The following is a 20,543-nucleotide window of genomic DNA, read 5'->3' as shown; positions in this document are numbered from 1 at the left end:
TCCTTCGAGACACAGCCGGTCCTCCCTTTCCCCAAGAGGCCTGGTGGCAAGCCGAATGAATCAGAGCCCCTGAATCCAACTGTTACCACCTTTCAGTGCAATGGAGAAAGAATCGGCTCCAGGTTAGACTTCAAATCATCCAGACTTTAAGGACATTAAGTATGTGAGACCAGTTTCGTAAAATTCTAGAACTCTCACTTAAGCACTATCAGTTCTCAAATTCTGACACAACATACAATCTTATTGATTCATACTAATGATTCAAACTATCTCATTTCACCAGTGAATAAGTAAGTTCACATAACAATAAAGATATCACAACATAAAATGTACTTTGCCTACACTGGTTTTACTCATGTTTAACACCTCATAGAACGCTCTTCAACAAGCCAGGATATTTTTCAGAAAAATAACGCTGTCTTGGTAAACCATACTGTCAAAGGGCTTGCTAAAACATACAACAGGAGAGTTTTACAGTCCTTATGATAATCAGAGTTTACTAAGTCTCCCTCCTATACCCAAAAATAATAATGTTACCCCTGACCCCAAACTTGAACTATAAAGCCTCACTCCTGGGAAGTAAAGGAGTCTAAAAAAAGGTAGCCTAGACTCAAGAAACCATAAAATATCTATATCTGTATGAGAAGTGAAGGGGAAAAAACCGAAGTATCCACCCAGCCTTGAGGAAGGAGGAAAGACACAAGACAGACCGCCTGAACTCAGCATCACCGAAAGCATGGCAGGCACGGAGCTACCCTGGCTTTTAGGGCTACGCGATTGAAACTGCATACATTTGTCAAAGACGCGACTCAAAAATTACTGAAGATAATGTTAACACTATGCTGAACATTTTATAGAAAATAGGAAGAACTAGAAAATGCAGTTCAAACTCAAGCTTTAGATGAAGGCCAACCTTTCTACAAAGCTGTATAAAGAATCATCATCTTGCATTCCAAGCGACTGTAGTGCCCTTGGCTTCCCAAATTCAGAACTCACTCTTCTCTAAGGGACGGTACTGTGACAATGCATGACAACCAAAGGAATCTGATATTACCCGAGTAGTTCTTGATGGATTTCGTGAGACACGCCTTCAAACTGGTGATGCCACTTGGCCCTGTTTCCTACACAAGACATCTCATCCTTCCACTTACCTCCACTAATATGAACACTACAGTTGCCCACACCCGTTCCAAAAACCACAGCCTCCATCTGCTGTCGCTGTCCTCCTTCCAGGATACGGCAGGAAATATAGGAAGTACAGACTTTCTTAGACAAGAATCTCATATATTAAAAAAATTCCCTCTTAATTTAGAACCAGTATTTAAATATTTTCCCTAAACTCTTTTCTTTAACTATACTTTTCTTAATAAAGAGGATCTTAGAAGCCTTGTTTCTTTTCACCCAAAATGATAGTATCTGTGGAACTGTTATTAAGAGGTCATATATAGCCCAATGAGAAAGTAATTGTTGCAAATAAGTGTTTATGTAATTGTCAATTTAAGCCAACATTTAGATACTGGAAGAATGTGTCACATAAATGGCATAGCACTCTATCCAAATATCGAAATGACAGGAAAAGTTTAAAGGCACGGAGTTATATAGCACATTAAAATGAGAATCAGTAGTAAGTACATTTGGGGGAGGAAGAGTAAATATATGTTTCTAATGCGACAGGATTTTTTTCCAAATTAATTTTAAAAAATTGTTTTCAAACATATTTTTTTAAATTTAAAAATATTCACCTTAAGAATTCCAGCTCTCACCCTGACTAGTGTGGCCCCGTAGGCCGGGCATCATTCCACAAAGCAAAGGGTCGCCAGCTCGGTTCGCAGGGTTGCCAGCCCAGTCCTGAGTCGGGGCGCATGCAAGAGGCAACCGATTGAGGTTTCTCTCTCACATCAATGTTTCTCTCCCTCTGTTTCTCCCTCCCTTCCCCTCTATCTAGGGATAAATAAATAAAATGTTTAAAAAGAAATTCCAGCTCTTTCTTTTGGAAAAGAAATATAAGTAACAAAAATACATTGGCTTTTGGAAGAGAAGACAAATCCTCAGTTAATAATATGAAAACTAAGCCACATTCTTATAAAATTAAACACCATGTACACTTTTATAGTGTCAGAAAAAAAGCTGGAGTGTCTAAATTTTTGCACAAGTTCCGTAAGTGGTTAGTAAGATTTAAAATGCTGTTACAAATTATCAAAAATTTGTTAACTTTCTTCCAAGGGAGACAGACTTCATTAACCGCCTTAGGAGTACAGAAAGGTTAAAAAAAAAAAAAAAAATCTAATCTATCATTAGTGACATACTGACATATCTGGACCAAGGAAAAGCACATATTTTTTTCTGCAAGGAGTACTCCGTGATTGTGCTATGTTCCTACACAGGCAGGCTTTCCCTGCAGCATCTGTTGCTAATTGAAAGGGACTAGAATTACAAAATTCTAGTCAATTTCTCTCCCCAGCTCTTGCTGTGTATAAAGATTTTCTATGCAGGGGCTGAGCATTAGTCTTCCACTACAGCTGATGACTAAAGAGCAAAGAGAAAGAAACACAGAAGAAAGAATTTTTCTGTGTCCAACATTATATGGAACCAAACAGAGAAAAAAGGAACAGCTAAGCGTATCTTTTGTTAGCTTGGTAAATTACCATTCTATAAATACAACTATGCACCTATAAAAGTCTATTAATGTCCTAATTAACCAATGGTATAGGTCTTCTGTTTGGGTAGTTTCTTTTTTTGTATAAATCTTCAAAGTAACTGTCAATATTTTACCAATTATGTTTTATTTCTAGCTCCTAGACACAGTACCTGGGACACAGGAGCCACTCAGTAAATGTTTGTTGAAGAAATATGTCAACCTTGTGCATGGCAGCACTGTTCATTCAAGGCATTCAAAGCACCTAAAAAGGCCTCGTCCCATTCATTTTCTTTAGGTCCCATCGGGCACTTTTACACGTAGCCGGCTAGAAAGTTCCAAACGCTCTCCAGAGCGTACTCTGGCTGCCGGATGAAACAGATGAAAGCAGGGGGAGGACGGAGGTCAGTCAGCTGATGACGCAGGAGTCCCAGCAAGATGTGACGGTGGCTCACGGTGGGGTATTGGAGGGACACCCCCCAGTGCTCCCCTCTGCAGAGGTGCCAATCGCTACAGTCTGTTCTGGCACGAATGGCACAGGGCAAGGGAAAAGGTGCAAAGCCCTGTAAGCAGGAAGAAGCCAAGCCTGGGAGATAGCGCGAGTTCTCCCCCGCCCCTTTCACTCTAAGGAATCCAGACGCACAAGTACATGAAACGTGCTGTAAAGTGTAAGCTGGCTGTCACAGCTGGCTGCTGGCCTGCTGACATAATCGGTACCAGTTAGAAATTTTATTTAAATGTTATAAAATCACATTCATTGAAGTGCACTCTAGGACAACCATACTACCTAGTTTTCTCCCAAGGTATTATTTTAGACACAGAGAAATACTTCTTAAAGTTTCCACAAACAAGACAAAATCTTTCAACTGAAAGCAAAACTAAAAGCCACACCAACTATAAAAATAAAACTTCATTTTAACTCCAAGGTTTCAATTGTTCCTCTAATGTCTATAACATAAATTATCAAAGTTTAGAAGTTTAAATTTACAAATCTATTGGTGCTCCTCTGTTTAAAGAGACTGTGTATTTGAAATGAGGTATTTTGGACAGAAGAAATTTACCTGCCTAAGGTCCAACAATGTCATTATGCAGAGCATCGAGAGACTCACTCGAGCCTGGAACTTATACTTCATACCCTATCCTTTTCAGTGGGCATTTTCTTCCTTTTTTCCTGATTTTATACTACTTCAGAAAATGTTAGCTGCACAATTAGCAGTTCCATATTTCATAAAGCCCTCAACATCGTACTCAACTGATTATTTAAATGCCATATTTGTCAAGGAGGGCACGCGAACTGTTTAGAAGCTGCCTGTATCACGTTACTCCAGTTCATTAGAGGATCATCCAGACAAGGCCAAAGCCAGAGGCCAGCCCTCTGCAGAGAGGGGCCTGCACAGCTGGGGCTCCGACCCCCGGGGGGCCACAAGGTGATGTCACGGGTGTGATGCTGGGTCCCCCTGTTGGGCTTTCTGGCCTCATCCCAGTCTCTAGCCTTTGCTTCCTGACACCACCACATTAATTAATGCAGTTGGTTTTCAGGTAATTTAGTTGCCTGAAACTCTGGGCCTGCTCCGTTGTACATGGGTAACTGGATGTAAGTACACACCACCATCAGCTAATGACAAAATACCGAATTCTGCTTCTCTCCCGTTACCCAGCTCTACGTTTACTGTTGTCGTGGTGACGTGGCAACCATGTATGAGCTTGAGTCAAGACTCCTTAGCTTGCTTCAGCATTCCAGAGCCAAGAATTACTTGTTCAAGAGAGTTTACAGGTATCATAATTATATTGTTTTCTTGTGAGATAAAGTTAAGAAATGGGTAACTGCCTTATGACTTCTGCTTGACCGGTTATAATTATAATTCTGAGCTCTACACAATCTTGCTTACTCTCTCACCCTGCATTTCTAGTAGGGAAAAATAAAATCCCAACAGCATGTTCCATTTTCCACTGATTATACCACAACAATGCCATTCTGAACAGCCATCGGGTGTCACAGTGTTACCCACCGATGCCATTAAAGTTGATGGATGAGAAAAAGGCTAACTGAAAACTGTGAGAACGACAGACGCCCAGCGCCACCCCCCACCCCCGCCCCGCTGCTCTGCAGCTGCCTCACGCGGGCAGAGCCACGCGTGCTGCCATTAAAGGAACTTTAGGAATTTGACTTGCTTTATCGTCATTAATTTTCTTTAAATCTTAGCATTTTAAAGCATTTATTTGGAGGACGTATTTGTGAGTAATTGCTTAGCAGGAGTAAGCCCTGGTTACTTCATCGAGATTTGAAATAACCAGGTTTTACATAGTAGAGAAACTGATGATTTGGTCAAAATAGTGAGGCCAATTAACTGAATAGTTGCCCAAAATCAATTTTGACCTGAAAATTAAAAAGCATTATTTGAAGCTAATGCTTCAAACTTTAGGTAAATAGTCTCGTGCTCCTCTTTTAAACATCCCCCCAAAAATTGTCCAAGACCATAAAGAAAAATGCCTGAAGTTAATAAGTTGAAATTAACCTCCTTTCAATACTTTAAAGCTTGAGGTGAACTCCCCATTCTCCAATATCAGGTAGCATTATGAAATGCACAGAGGTAATGTTTTCACACAGAAGAGGGGAAATACAGTATCAGTTCTTTCACTCTTATAAATTCTCTAGTTCTAACAGCTGAAGAATCTCTTCTCTTGAGAGGGGCTACTGTGTTATTCACTAAGGCGCCAAATAACAGAGGCTGAACATTTTGCTATCATTCTCTCATTCCCACCTCTAGGGACCAATCACATTCTGGCCTGATGAGAAGGATGATTTCAGAATGGCTATATTTCAATATGGAATGACCTTCACACAGAGTTGAAGGTGACTGGTCCATCATCGGGGGGGGGTTGAGGGCTCCAGCGCACATCCTACCTAGGAATGGATCCCAAGGTTCTAGAACCTCAAACTTATATAAAGCAACCCTTTAATCCTGTTTCTATCAGAAGGGCTTTGCCTGGACAATGTAAGACTTGAGTTGATCTGAAGCTCTTTTTGCTTATCCTAATATATTAACATCTCTATACTCAGGGCACAAGCTTCTTCAATACACAGGGGCTGTATGAGAAAGTCTTACTGTAAAATTTTCACTATTCTATCACAAATTTGGAAAGTTAACTGCTTCTCTCTTGAAGATACAGATTTCGTTTTTATGACAATAGCAAATGAAGGCAAAAGATTAAAAGTACTTGCTAATCATTCAAGGAAAACATTAAAACATTTACTATGTACAAGAGAGCTACTGTTGGAAGTTTTGCTTAAGGGTAAATCAAACAAAAGAGTTACTGTTTGAAACACAATGTTTAAATATTAACCACAAATATTTTACTCTTTTAAAATTATTTCTAAAGCTCCCTTTTGCCTTTTTATTCTTTCTCCTTTGTAGAGAGACAGACTACACCAGGGATACAACTGCATTTCCTGGCTATATCATTATTATTACAAAATATACATCTGTACTTGTTTGCGTTCTCTATCAATTTCACATTCCTAAAGTTAGACTCCTCATGCTTGATGAAGTTGCCCAGAACCCTAAATTCTCAGATTTAAATGAGCCTTCTTCAAACAATTTTGTTTGCTGTGAATCTTGGCATTCAAATTTCACCCTACTCAAAAAAGTTGTCTTGACTTTTTTCTTCTACATATTTTCTATAAATCTCCCCTTTCCATAATATATTCTTTATGTACAAACTCTATGAGTAAAAATATATGCTTATGAAGTCCCCATGTAAAATAATTCTAACCCTACTAATGTTAGACAAAAAAAAAAAAATCAATATTTATCCTTGGGGGAAAAAACTCTTGCCTAATAAGATGGACTTGAATTTTCACTAAATTTTGTATAAGAAAGGAACTAGATGATTTGACATCTGCGATCTTTTTCACACTCACAAATCTGTTTTGCTACTGGTAAAGTAAGGCCAAGAGAGTCAAATAACTTGTACAACAAGGCCGTGCAATGAGTTAATGGTTGATAATGGGACAAATATCAAGGTTTAGCAATCCTCAATTCCATCTCAATATTCTAAATTTTAAACCTATGATAGTCTCATGATATTTTAAACCATTCATGGTCTGAGTCCTAGATCTAATTAGCAAATACATAGCTATCATACAGAGCACCATTCTCTAAAAGCAGCAAACTGTGTGAAAAACATGTTTATGGAGAAGAGCAGGGGAGACTACTCTCAAAATACATTCATGTAGTATTTGATAAATTCAGGCTAGAAGACCAAAGAGTAGTAGTAAATAAATGTCATGCTCCTAACTGAATTTTGCAGAGAGTCTTCCGCCTGGTTTTTTTCTATGTTTCACTTTGCCCGTCAGCTGTGAGCTGTTTCCATGTGTGAAATCACCTGAGAGAGGAAGCAAAGCTGTCATCTGACATCTGGGAGCATGGAGATCGGAATGCAGTGAAGAGCATTTTGGGCTTCTTCAATTTATACACATGTTTTCACCTATAAATTCTCAAATCTGAGAAGTGCTCCATGAGAAATACCAATGTAAATTTCAAGCGTTTATAAAGACTTACAGCGGGACAGGAAACAAAGGTGAGGGTGCACGCTGACAGGGCAGCCCCTCCACTTCTTAAGGCTAGAGGGGGAAACTGAGGTGGTCACATTAGCATGATATCCAACAGATAAAGAGTTTTACTCCCTTGGATTGCATATGAAACTTTCAAATCCAGCTGTTTGTATTGTACATGCTCAACATCATAGGTTCTATTTTCTAGCTGCTTTTTAATGATTGGTTAAGACTGCTAAAAAGAACTAATAAAAGAAAAATTCTTAACATTTTATTTTTCCATTATACTTCAAATGCTATAACAAAAAATTATTCTATGTTATGATAGTTCTAATGATACAACTCACAAAATCCTTTGCATGCATATGCATGAGCAAGTAGAAATAAAATCAGAGTAACTACAAGGAAGTCCTCTGGAGAAATAACCAATTCACTCCAGTTTTTATTCTATAGTCTCTCATAATGAGAAATAAGGGAACCTGTCTAAAAGTCTCTAAATATAGTATCTAAAAGTCTCCTAATATGGAAACTAGACACTGTTATATTTATATTGTCATGCTATACAATCAATTCCTGCTTTGGGGACTATCTCTTTGCTCGTTCTCTTCCTGAACTCAGTTCTGTTTCTGCGGTATGAAAGGAACCCATTTACTATGAATGATATTTATTCAAAATAAAACCTTTCTAGAGAATCATCCTAGATAATCTAAGGATACAAAGTGAACCTAAAAGGAGGGGCTCCTACTCTGAAAACAGGGCTGGGTTTGATCGATGAATTCGTATTCTCAAGACCCTCTTGACGGGCCCGCAGCTGCAGCCATTTATTCGCTGGCTTTTTCACAGATGTAGACAGAGAACACTCCACGGTTTTTGTCTTTTTGTTGTTGGATTTGTTTTCTTTAATATAAAAAGTGGCAACTTTAAAAAAAAGCATTCTTCATTTTATTACAGAAGCTTGCCAATATCAGACATCCTGAGTAGTATATTGTTGAAATGACTATGACTTTTAAAAGCTAAGATCACAAAGTTGGCAGAAACTATACTTAAATAACAGAAGGTGATCATTTGCATTTCAAAATTTATCTATCTTGCTTTTCCCCTCAATTAGGCCAAAACATGTTGATTCACAGGTTTCTGTGTGTATGTTTCTTTCTTTTTCTAAACTTATTTATAGAGCAGAATAATAGCCCCCCTGCTAGTTTGGCATTTGCTCAAGTTTCTGCCCATGCAAATCGAATCTGTTACTGGAAATTTTTCTCAAAATATAACGGCCCATCATCCACAAGATAAAAAGATACATCACTGAAAATATAAAGTACAGGGCAGGTGGATAATGTTTTTAGGACAAATACATGATAAGGATTCCCAGGAGGGAGGAGTGGTGGGGGTAGAGGTTGCACACTGTTTAAACAGAAGTGAATTGTTCGCATCATAATCTTGTGACAACTTTACTTTCTAACCAAACATCAGTGGTTTAATACACCTTAGAGTTACTTAGACAATAATATTAAGGTTAGAATTGGGAAATGGGAGGGCAGGGGGTGTGGAAGAATTAGTTAAACCCTTAGTGTTTCTAAGGGTAGATCAAAAGAGGGGTAAGAACTCTATGTCCTGATGTGAGATGCATAGTAATTTACAAATTTTGCTCCAATTCCTTGCACTGTAAGCAAGGGGCCAGGAGTACACAGACTTAACTGACTTCGTTGACTCTAAGTGTAAGATCATCTAGATTAGAACACTAGCATTACTTTTCAGTTAAAGGCCATTACTGGCTTTATTTTATCCTGTTGATAAAATAAATTATTCAGCCCAGGAAATGAAGAGACTTTCCACATTGTTCAATACAAGCCATAATACTAGGCAAGTCACAAAGCTTGGAAGTACAATTCTTTTATGCAAATAATTAAAACAAAGCCCTTCTTCAGACTACAGCTTTTTTTGAATGCTAGTGAAGGACAACCTGAAAGATGAGAGCAAAAATCCATTAATGGTAGACTGCCACCTGCTGGTCAACTGTAAGAATTGTGATTTCTGAAAAAAGGCTTAAAAATTAGAACTTAGATACTGATCTATTAAATTCAGTATTCCAGTACACAAAATCGAAAAGTATGTCTCTATTGATGAATGCAATATGGTTTTGTTTCACATATATTTAAACTCTCAGAAGGTCAACATGTTATAATGTTTCAGTAAATATGGCTGTACTTTAAAATGAAGAAAAATAATCTGCTGGAACGTTGAAGTACAACCCTACAGGTAGTATCCAATAAGAAAGTAACAACACTACAGGAAATAAGGAGTCAGTTAGAAACATTAAACAATGTTCCATAAACATCTGGCTTTGATGTAAGATTTATACTGCACCTGACTTCAAGATTCAATAGGATTTCATTTGAAAAAAATCCCCAGATTTAATTTTGATTCTAAAACCTCCAATTCAATATAAGTAACACATATATTTATGTATACTGGTACCTCAAGTGTTATTTCTTATCAAGTTAGAAAAAAGGAGGGTCTGTTAAAAGAAAAACAAAACTTGATAACCTTAGCAAAGTGCTTTTACTATGAAAAAAATTTTTGTTATCCCATTATCTAAATCATACTAATAAGGTTTCAAATAAACAGCATAATATTATCTATTTGAGAGAAACAAAAAATGTAATCCTGCACTATTGCCCCTAGGAAGACAAAAAAAACAAACCAACCAAAACCACCACCACAGAGCCCTAATTTGGGGGAAGAAAGTAACAGTAAGAAGAAAATTCAAATCATTGTTTTCAGAAAATAGTTTTAGGATATTTGCTTTGCAAGTTGAGAAACTTTGCTATTCCCCAATACAAAAATCATTCCTAACAATGAAGAGTGTAACTAAAAACAATATAGCTCTTTCCATCCTAATTATAATAATTTCCCATTATGCGGGGAAACAACGTTAGCATCAATAATACACTGGTTAGCTAGTAAGCACTTAAATACTCTATTAATCAGCAACTAAGCAGATCATGTCAACATAATCAGCTTGAACTTTCTCTGAAAGCCAGTGGGGGGAACAAGTGAGGAAACTTCGGCCATCCAAAGAGCCTGAATGCTCGGCAAAAGGGTGAAGGAGCTCTGCATTCAAACACAGCCCTATCTGACAGAGAGAAACTAACTCAGACCCAATTCATATGCTCAAGTGACCTGTAATTATCAACAAAGTATTACCTAACACTCCCAGAAATAAAACTCTAATTAAAAAAAAAAGAAAGAAAATACAGTAAAAGAGAAACCTGTCACATCAAATATTTGGCAAAATAGGCTATTTTAAAAGAATAACATGCTTCTTAAAATTTCTCAAACACAGAAAAAGAAAGAAAACAAAACTCTTTACAATCTGCTCTAAAATGCCAAGTTGGCTCATCACTGAAATCACAACCTGTATTCTCTTAAAATTCTGTATTTTACCCATATTTTTAGCCTCGGAGATTTTACCCTTTTAGTCAATTACCTCTCACATCTTAATAAAAATCATCTACTTAAAGAGGTTCAGGGTGTTTAAATTTCTTTCTAAACACTACAAAGTTAAGACGTCTCTAAGACATTGACAGTTTCACAGGAGGTACAAACCCGTTTAACAACAAATACACACACACACACACACACACACACACACACACAACTATACATTATATAATGGTTTCATCTCCCAATCTCCTCTTTTGAAGCACTAAAGAGGTAACCAAACCCAATATACATGTAAAGTGCTAGTGAAAAATACATCTTCCCCAAAGAAATGGGAGCGGCGGAACTACTTTGTCGAGGGAAGCGGCGCAAGAGACAGCGCTGACCTGGGGCGCAGTACATTCTCTCCATGGCATCGCTGTCACAGGAATCTTCAACCTCACTCCACCTGCTGAAATACGTTAGCTGGATGTGTCCTAAAAACAAAACGACAGGAGAAATCAAAACATTTTTCTCTTCCATTTTCTGCAGAAGTGAACTGTAATTACTCCTTTTGTAGCTAAAAACAGTATCATTAAGAATAATGGCATCATTAAGTACTAGAAGCTATTACTGGGGGTGAATTTGCTGCACTGATAATGAAGCTCTAGATAGGAAATGAAGATACTAATTACAAGATAAAACGCCTACTCAGTTAATTGGAAGCAACAGCGAATAAAAAGAAATGCATTTGCAAAAGTTCCTGACCTCTATCATTCAATAAGATGTTGTTTGGGTTCAAATCGCGGCACACAATTCCCTCTCTATGTAAAGCATCAAGGGCTACCACCATTTCAGCTGCCCATCTTTGAATGCAGCCCTCTGGGATGTAAAACCTGGAGTTTAGTGCTAATTTTTTATCAAGGTCCTCAAAAATCTGATGTATCTCCTTGTCTCCTTGTGCTAACCCACTTGCTCCCTTAGTCACAGAGTCTCTCTGAAATAAAGTCGACTCCTCTTCAGCCAAATCATCGGCTTGATCTGTAAACAGCAATACTTCCTCAGTTTTTAAAGTGTCTCTGTTTGCATGATATTCATTAGCACCTGAGAGTGGGTCGGAAACAGGGAATAAGCTTTCTTCGCTGTCGTTTGCAGTTGCTGCCAACCCAACCACTCCATGTCCTCGAAAGTTAGCATCTGAGGTGTGTAACACAGACACGTCTCCTGAACTACTATGATCAACAGCAGCCGCAAATAACATCCCAAGATCCCCTTGTACGTAGTGTTTCTCTGTTACACCGTGGGGTTTAAGACTAGAGGGATCACTCAATTCCTCTGAGCCTTTTTCTTCTTGCACTTGGCACTGTTCAGCACTAAGCCTGAGGCATAAAACGTCGGGGGCTTCCAATAGTTTACTTTCCATGATGCCTATATTAGTCTGTGTAAACTTAGTAGGCCCCATCGCTGTACCATCTTTGGTTGGCTCCAATTCACCAGGTAGGTTTACAAGAAGATCAGGCCTTCCTTCATCAGGACCACTGATATCATCAAAAGCAGCATCTTTAAAAGAAATAACTGGGACAGAGTCATCTGAGCCCCTGCTAATGGTATCATGAGCTATAACCCTGCTTTCACTAATATTAAAACTTCTGTCTCCATCTGGAAGTGTAAAAAATGGTTTCAAAGGCTCTGACTTTAAACTATACATTTTTTCTCCAAAATCAAGTCCTAGGAGTTCACTAGTGCTGTCCTTACTGTCTATCCTAAAGAATTCCATGGAGCTATTTTTAGATCTACTGAGGGAATCTGATGTTCTTGGGGAACTAACTGCTTCCAGGTCATCCTTTCCAGGGAAGAGCAGCAGCTCATGAGCGATCCGCTGAGTGCTGGGGCTGTCCGCCGCGAGGTGTGCTGGGAAGCCTTCTACAGCTTTGGTATCACCATTTCCTTCACTCTTCATGAAAGGCTCCTCACTCAATGACCCCGGTTCAATCTTTTCTTGCCCATATTCATTGCATAATGTTAAATAACTAGTAGTGCATTCTTCTTCTGAACTTGAGCCAGAATCAGGCCATTTTGGAGAGCTGTCTTGACCGTCATCGTCTTGGTTGCTATCGTCTTGAGAGCTCTGAGTCAGACTAGTCTTCAAAGGCACGACTTGCAGTATGGCTCCCCCATCACTTCCTCTGGATTCGAAGCTGCTGCTGTCCTGAGGACTACATGTCGGCTGTTGCAGGCGAACTTTACTAAGTGCAGATTTTTCCACTTCCTCTATGTCAAGGCTTTCTTCAGGACTTCTGTTTAGAAATTTACTGATATATGACCAGAGTTTGCCACCTGTGAACAAATATAACCAAAAAAAAAAAAAATTTAACATCCCCAAATTAATAGTTATTCATTGAAGCCATTAGAAAAGCAAAAAAGTATTCTAATAATCAATTAAAAGTTAGTCAATGATACCCAGCCATTAATATCCACTATGCTGAAAGACAAGCATTTTAATACAATGTCTTTCGTCATTGCTGACTGGTGAGTAGTTTCAAGCATCTCTCTCCTAAAGGCAATTATTTCTGAAAGAACAACCTATTTCTCCCTTTGAAGGAAATCAGTTATAACAAATACTAATATGAAATCTCACTGACCAAGCTCTGCTTTAAAGTTAAATATAATTTAGCTTTAGAAACATCTGATTGTGCTCTGATTTGTTTATGTAATAATTTTTTCAAGCTGGTCACTTGGTCAAGCGGAAATTCATAAATAAGTGCTGCCTAAAATCTTATATACTTCATTGGGAAAAAAAATCAAGAGTATTATTGCATTTTGAAAATACCGAGTCGAGGATCAGAGGGGAGATTTGGCATCTGGTATATAATTATGCCCTTATAAATGATATATTAATATTTTTTTCCAATTTTCTCCCCTCCCCAAACACATCATGTGTAGTAGGAGACCAAGTAATAGAATTGAGGAATATTGATTGAGCAGCCATTAACGAGGCAAGCTATTCATTCTAATTTTTTATTCTGATATATATATATCAGAAACCTATAAAACCCAAAATCTTAAAAATCAATTTCACATAAATCATAGAAATAAAATACACACCATATAATCCAATGTTTTACCAGCAATACTTGCCAGGTGTTTATTTCACCTGATTTTTCTTTTGTTTCTTTTAACCATTAAAAACTAAACCTCTTTTGCTAATTAGAATTTTTGAATAACTAAATTATGATAAGTATCAAAAACCTACCAAAGCTCTACTGACTAGAAACAGTATTATAAGAAGAAAGAATAGTTAAATTTGACTGAGAAATCTTAAAAACAGTAACTGCAGAAGCACACTGTGAAGATACAACTGCAGCTTCCAAAGGTGAGAAATAATGTGTTAAAGATAAAACCCTCTAGCCCTGGCTGGTGTGGCTCCGTGGACTGAGCGCTGGCCTGTGAACCGAAAGGGGTGGTTTGGTTCCCAGTCAGGGCACGTGCCTGAGCTGTGGACTCAGGCAACCCAGGAGAGGCAACCCGTGGATGTTTCTCTCCCTCTCTTTCTCCCTCTCTCTAAAAAGAAATAAGATTTTTTTTAAAATAAAAAATAAATTAAACCCTCTTTTAATATGGTGAAGGCAACTTTTTTCGGCACATTTTTAATGCTGTTATTAAGCATCATATACCCCGGGGAACTAAATCTTAAGAGAAATAATCATCGACAGTCCATTATTGTATAAAAATGTCAATGGAAACATCCAAAATTCTTTTCCTACTTTGCATTCCACTCCATTTAGAGGAACTGAGTAAGTACATACAGCTCCTGACACTATGTCTAGCATAGCGTAACTGCTCAATAAAGGGTACCTGTCGTTATTTAATCCTAAAATAGCCTTACACCTCCTCTACCAGGGATCAAGTTCGCAGTCTTTTTCCACTTGGATAATAATCAGTGGTATAGGACATTATGGCATTTAACTTTCCCCTCTCATTTTTTCTTAGCTAACTTTCTGTCCTCACTAGATTATACTTAGTTTTTCTTATTTCGCCCTGTTGAAACGCAAGTTTAAAGATTCATATATGGCTGAAACGTACTCACTCGTACAAGGGGCTATGCACTGATTCCATCTTTTCTTCACCTTTTGACAACATATAATCACACTCCTCTTGTCTGTCACAGATACTTCTACTGTGGCACTCTAACGATAACATCTGAACCTGAAGCTAGGATTCTTGTATGCAATCCAAAAAAGTGATGTGTTGTTCTCAGTTCTTCTAGACACCGACTACCATAAGGACAGAACCAAGCCTTTCTCCTCTTTGTATGTATACTTCTTATATAGTGTGCAGGACAGGACCAGCATTCAGTCAATGCTTGTTAACTCAGGTGATTACCCATCAGGATGAGATGTGCCATTAAGAAGTAGACAGAGTCTACAGCTGCAAAGCTCTGGTGGCCAGCAAGAAACAGTATCTACTCAAGTTTTAAGAAAAGTTTCTTTCATTCTTAGGCCAATTCCACCTGGACGAGCTGTTGAAATCTAAAATTCAATGTGCTTAAATTTTTTTATTTTTGCCCCCCAAATCACTTCCTCTTTTTTATTTCCTAGCCATTCTGGCAGAAAAGCTTTGGAACAAACTTGGACCATTTTCTCTCCCTTGTTCTTTCTACATCGAACAATCTTCCAAGTCCTGTAAGATCTACCCATAATTTTTCTCACAGTCTTCCTCCTCTTTTAATTCCTTGAACCACTGTGTTTCTTGGTACCATGTTATAGCTACAACTAGATGTCTACCGCAGCTGCCGCCCAGTTAATCTTTCCTTTTAGCACAGACCTTAAGATGCCAATTCTCCATTCGAGAACCCAAATCGCCCCCACCTACTGACTGATGCACCAACTCCACAGAAGGCACTGGCACCCCTCAGTGGGACAGTACCACCCCACGAACTTGGTCCTCCCCCTCACCTCACCACAACATTCATCTGAACTGGATTTTTCCACATATAACCTACACCAGGCTCTTGTTCAAACTATACCCACCACTCAGAAGTTTCTTTCCTATTCATTTCCCCAATATCTGCCTGTCAAAATCCAACCCATTCGTGAAGGTCCTTCAGAATTTGGAGGTTTGTTTTTTTTTTTTACCGATTTTTTATTTCCCTTTGCGAGATACAGCTCCTATCATCTCTGAATCCTCTGTATCACTTCATCCTTCTTATGACATTTACAACATTCTATTTCGTGTTAGTAATACTTTTTATGCTTTTATTATCTCCTTTACCTGCCTGCAGAGTCTTCATAATTGCAGGGAGAGGATTCTCTCTAGCATGTAGAATAATAGGTGTTTAATAAATATTTAATTAACTGGAGTATAAAAAGATGACTACCAATTTTTTGAAAGCCTTTCAAGGAAAAGGTCCATATTCATTTCATTATTTTTGGTAATACTGTCTTCCTATTTTAAAAACAAATATATGGTTCTATTGTTAAAAAATTTTAAATACAGAAAAGAACGAGGAAAACAAAAAATTCAGAATATATATATTACACATAATCATTATTAACTACTAGTATGTTCATTTTCAGGCATTTTATTCACAACTAACAACATTTCATAAACATTTTCTAATTTTCATGACAATATGAACTTGAATGGCTATACAGAACATCCGTGTAATAGATACTATAGTATATGTAAGTGTTCCCCTATTGGTGAACACTCAAGTTACTCTGGTTCTTTTTGCTGTTAGAATTAAAATCATATATATACTTTTACATATAAATACTTGGCACCTCTGATTATTTCATCAGGACAGAATCCCATAAATGAAAGTACTAGATCAAGAAGCATGAGTATTTTGCCCTAGCTGATGTGGCTCAGTGGATTGAGCACCGACCTGTGACCCAGGGTCACAGGTTCGATTCCCAGTCAGGACACATGCCTGGGTTGCAGGCCGGGCCCCCAGCAGGGGGTGCATGAGAGGCATTGATGTCTCTGTCCCTCTCTTTTTCTCTCCCTTCTCCTCTCTAAAAATAAATAAATAAATAAATCTTTTTTTTTTTTAAGGCATGAATATTTTTATGCTTCTGATATGTGTTGTCAAACTGCTTTCCAGAATAACTGCTACCCCAATAAGCAATGAGTACTGGTGCCACCTTCATAGCAACTTGCTTATTTTGGGTATTAGCAAGTTTACCAATTTGAATGATCAAATATGGCATCTTAGTTAATTTCCATTCTTTTCATTATTAGGTAAAATTTCTAAATGTGTCTGCTGGCACCTACCTTATGAAATTTGTTCTTAGCCTAAACGAATACCCAAATTGAATTATAAAAACTCTGCATGTTCGAGCAAGAAATAAACTGTTTTAGCTCTTCTCAATTCTTTGCTATGTGCCCACTTAACTTTAATGCTCAATATGGAGCTACAGAAACAAACATTTTGGTCCTATCACATACTTTTTTTAATTACAAAATCACAAAAATCACCTAACCTACAAGAACACATTTTTCCTATTGAAGTTTCTCACCCACAAAAGCTGAATAGGTTTTACTTTCTACAGAGTTAACATCAGGCCCAACACGCAAACTTACACAAATGTCAGTTTTACTGTTGTAACATTAAAAACATTAACCTTAAAAAAAAACAAACCCTCTTATTGGCTAAACCACAAAATATAAACAGAAAATACATAACATACTCATAATTTTTAATACTTTAGTAATACAAATGACACCTAAGCTCCATTAAAGCACATAAAATAGGTATTAACTATTTTAAGCTATGAAAATAGAAATATATATGGTTTATTAAAAACTCTTTTTTAAATACTCATATTTTAATCTATTGGTTTTATGAAAGATTGAAAAAAATTTGTTAAATTTACTTGATCAGAATTAGAACTTTTTAATATATACAATAAAATATTGCTGGGCCAATGATCAAAATCATCTTTTGATCCAGCAATTCTACTTCAAGAGATTCCTCCTACAAACAGAGTTCTCAACAAAGAGATACATAGATAAAAGCACTAGAAACAATTTAACACCAATTAACAGGGGAGTGATTACATAATTCATGGTAAATCTGCACAACCAAATACTTTGTATCTAGTCAAAAAAATAAAATAAAAGCATTATTTACAAATACTTACATAGAGTTTAGCATGTGCCAGGCCCTGTTCTAAGTACTTTACACATATCAATTATTTAATCCTCTTATCAGTCTTATGAGGCAGGTCATTATAATCATCCCTATTTTACAGATAAGGAAATAGAGGCACAAAAAGGTTAAGCAACTTGTCCGAAGTCTTACGACTAGTAAACTGTGAACAAGGCTCCAGAATCCTTGCTTTTAATCACCACACTACACTGCGGACCTATATATACTGAAAAGGAAAGCTGTCCAAGATACATTGTTAAGATAGGGGGAGTGCAGGCAAGTTACAAAACAATGTTTAAGATCCATTTATGTTTTTTAAAAGCAAACAGGCAGGGAGTAAATGTTTATATATATAGGAAGTATGCCCCCCCCCGCCCAAACTTCCAGAGAATGAAACTGGGCATTACAGTGGATAGGGAGGGAGAATTCTAATTTCATTTTGTATACCTCTACATAGTTCAAATTCATTTCTTTATATATTAGTTTTATAAAGTTTTTAAACTAGTTAGTAAAAAGAGAATCATTTCACCCCTTGGGTTCCCAAATAACCTGGGGAGAAATTATTTCCCATCCCCTATTTATTTGGTACATCCACATTCGGAGCCTTTCCAATCATTCTCTTCCAATCTGCTCCTTCATCTTTTCTGACTCAGTATTCAACAATTACACACTGAGCATCTTCCAGGTACTAAGCATTCTGCTAAATGCTGGGATATATATGATGAATATGATTTAATCCATAATCTTAGGGACTTACAAAGTTTTAAAAACACTCATGACCTTCACTGAATACAATTATTTTCCCACCTTTTCTTCTCCAGAGTTAATAAAAGAGATTCATTAACAGAAACAAGCATTTTAAACCTCTCTCCTAAAATCTCATCTGATATAGCCTACTCAGTACAGCCTAAATTTAATAAGCATCTCAAACTCACATGTCCAAAACTGAATCCCTGATTGCTCCGTTTATATCTACCTCTCCTAGTTTCCCCGTCTCAGTAAATGAAAACCCCATCCTTTAAGTTCTTTGAGCCAAAAACCTTGGAGACACGCATGGTAGAATCATGTCAGTTCTATCTTCAAAATACATTCCGAATCTAATAACCATTTCTCACCGCCTCACCACTAACGTTTTGTCCAGACCCCCTTCATCTTCACCTGGATTGCTGCACCAACTTCCAAACCGGCCTGCTTCTGCCTTTGCCCCGCTGTATTCTGTTTTCCACAAAGCAGCCAGAGTGACCCCTATCTTGTCACTCCTCTGCTCAATGCCCCCCAGTGACTGACTACGGATTCAGAATAAAAATCAAGTTCTTAACAGGGCCTCCAAGGCCGCAAGGGACCTACCTGCCTGCCTGCCTCCCCACCTCCCCGGGCTCATTTCCTGCCTCTCCTCCCATTCCGCTCCAGCCCCAGGGACCTTGCTGCTTCTCGCACACCAAGTACGCTCTCGCCTCCAGGCCCATGTGCTGCTCTCTTACCCGGGTATCGATCCTTCGTGTAGCCACATGCTCCCTCTCTCACTTCCTTCAAGTTACTGGCCAAAAGTGCCTTCTTAACAAGGTTATCGCTCTACATAAAATAGCAACCCCTGCCTCACCCTTCTGGCATTCCTCCTTTCCACTCTCTTCTCCATCTGACATATACTGACTTACATATTTGCTTCCTGTCTGTCCTGCCTCTATAATGTGAGCTATGATGTGGTCGGTCTTCGTCTATTATGGAACTAAGCCTGTATCCCAGAAAGCACACAATACATTTCTGACTGGATGAATTAAAGAAAATGATTCAAGAGACTCGTGTGAATCCTGAAGTTTTTTGTAAGCAGAGGGAAGCTAACGCCACAAATAAATACTCAAACATTCATACTATGGGGAAAAATTGCTCGTTCAGTTTTTCAGTAAAGTTTATCCTGCATATGAAAGTGACCCTTAACAATCCATGCACAACCTGCTACTTCACAGAGATAACAAAGACAGTGCCGCTGACAGGTGAAAGCACGCCGCCGGTCACCCAGTCCATTTGATCGCTCAAGCCAAACCCAAGAAACCACCCTCGACTCTTCTGTCCCAAACCTTTATGCCATCACAGGTTCCAAAAGACCACACTGTCATTTCTTGCTTAAGACTACTTTACTAGCTTTTCCCTGTTTCTGTTCTTATGTTTCTATAACCCATTCCCCATACAACAGCCAGAGTGATTTTTTAAAACGTCTATCAGACCTGGCCACTACCTCAGATGTCCCATGATTCCCAATGCGCTTGAATAAAAGCCAAAGTCCGCACCCCGCCATAGAAGTCTCTTGCCTGCTTCTCCAGCAGCCTCATATCCCACGACTGCCCTCATCTACCACGCTCCAACTGAATGGTCTCCTTTCTGGTTCCTCAAACGTTCCAAGTTTGCTTTAGCCTTGATTTCTTACACTAATGCCTGTGCCTGGAATGTACAGTACATCCGAATGGTTACTTCTTTTGTCATTGAGAACTTTTAAATGGCACTTTTTTAGAGGGGACTTCCTTCCTTGACTATCTAATCTAAAACAGTCCCCTCGTCTTTACCTATTAGATCTCTCTCCCTCTGTTAACGATCAGTATGGTCCCTATTATTACCTAATATTCTCCCGCTTTTTGTTTTTCTGTTTGACTCTCCAGAACAAGAATGTATGTTTCAAAGGGGCAGGCTCTTACCTGTCTTGTTCACCTGAACACACTCAATAAATCTGTTTAATGTTAAATGAATCTAGAACCCCTATTTGCATTATAGTTTAATATCTTTGTATT

At 38.1% G+C, this 20,543-nt stretch overlaps 1 protein-coding gene across 4 annotated transcripts in view; it reads right to left on the bottom strand.

Moving 5' to 3' along the window:
- The window catches only part of RPS6KC1 (ribosomal protein S6 kinase C1), a 149,902-nt gene that overhangs the window by 18,384 nt on the left and 110,975 nt on the right, over window positions 1-20,543 (bottom strand). For 3 of the 4 annotated variants that reach the window (XM_054587630.1, XM_054587628.1, XM_054587627.1), the window contains 2 exons: window positions 11,379-12,947; window positions 11,018-11,107 (listed from right to left, as the gene is read on the bottom strand). In XM_054587630.1, coding sequence (XP_054443605.1) covers window positions 11,018-11,107; window positions 11,379-12,947 — 1,659 coding nt within the window. The remainder of the gene's footprint in view (window positions 1-11,017; window positions 11,108-11,378; window positions 12,948-20,543) is intronic. The other variant, XM_054587629.1, reaches the window with a different exon arrangement.

The sequence above is a fragment of the Pteronotus mesoamericanus genome, unplaced genomic scaffold (genome assembly GCF_021234165.1).
Source record: "Pteronotus mesoamericanus isolate MK-2021 breed Mesoamerican mustached bat unplaced genomic scaffold, CSHL_Meso_final scaffold_1186, whole genome shotgun sequence".
NCBI classification, from domain to species: Eukaryota; Metazoa; Chordata; class Mammalia; order Chiroptera; family Mormoopidae; genus Pteronotus; species Pteronotus mesoamericanus.
The sequence above is the reverse complement of the archived record's forward strand: the minus strand, read 5'-3'. Positions and strand labels throughout refer to the sequence as shown.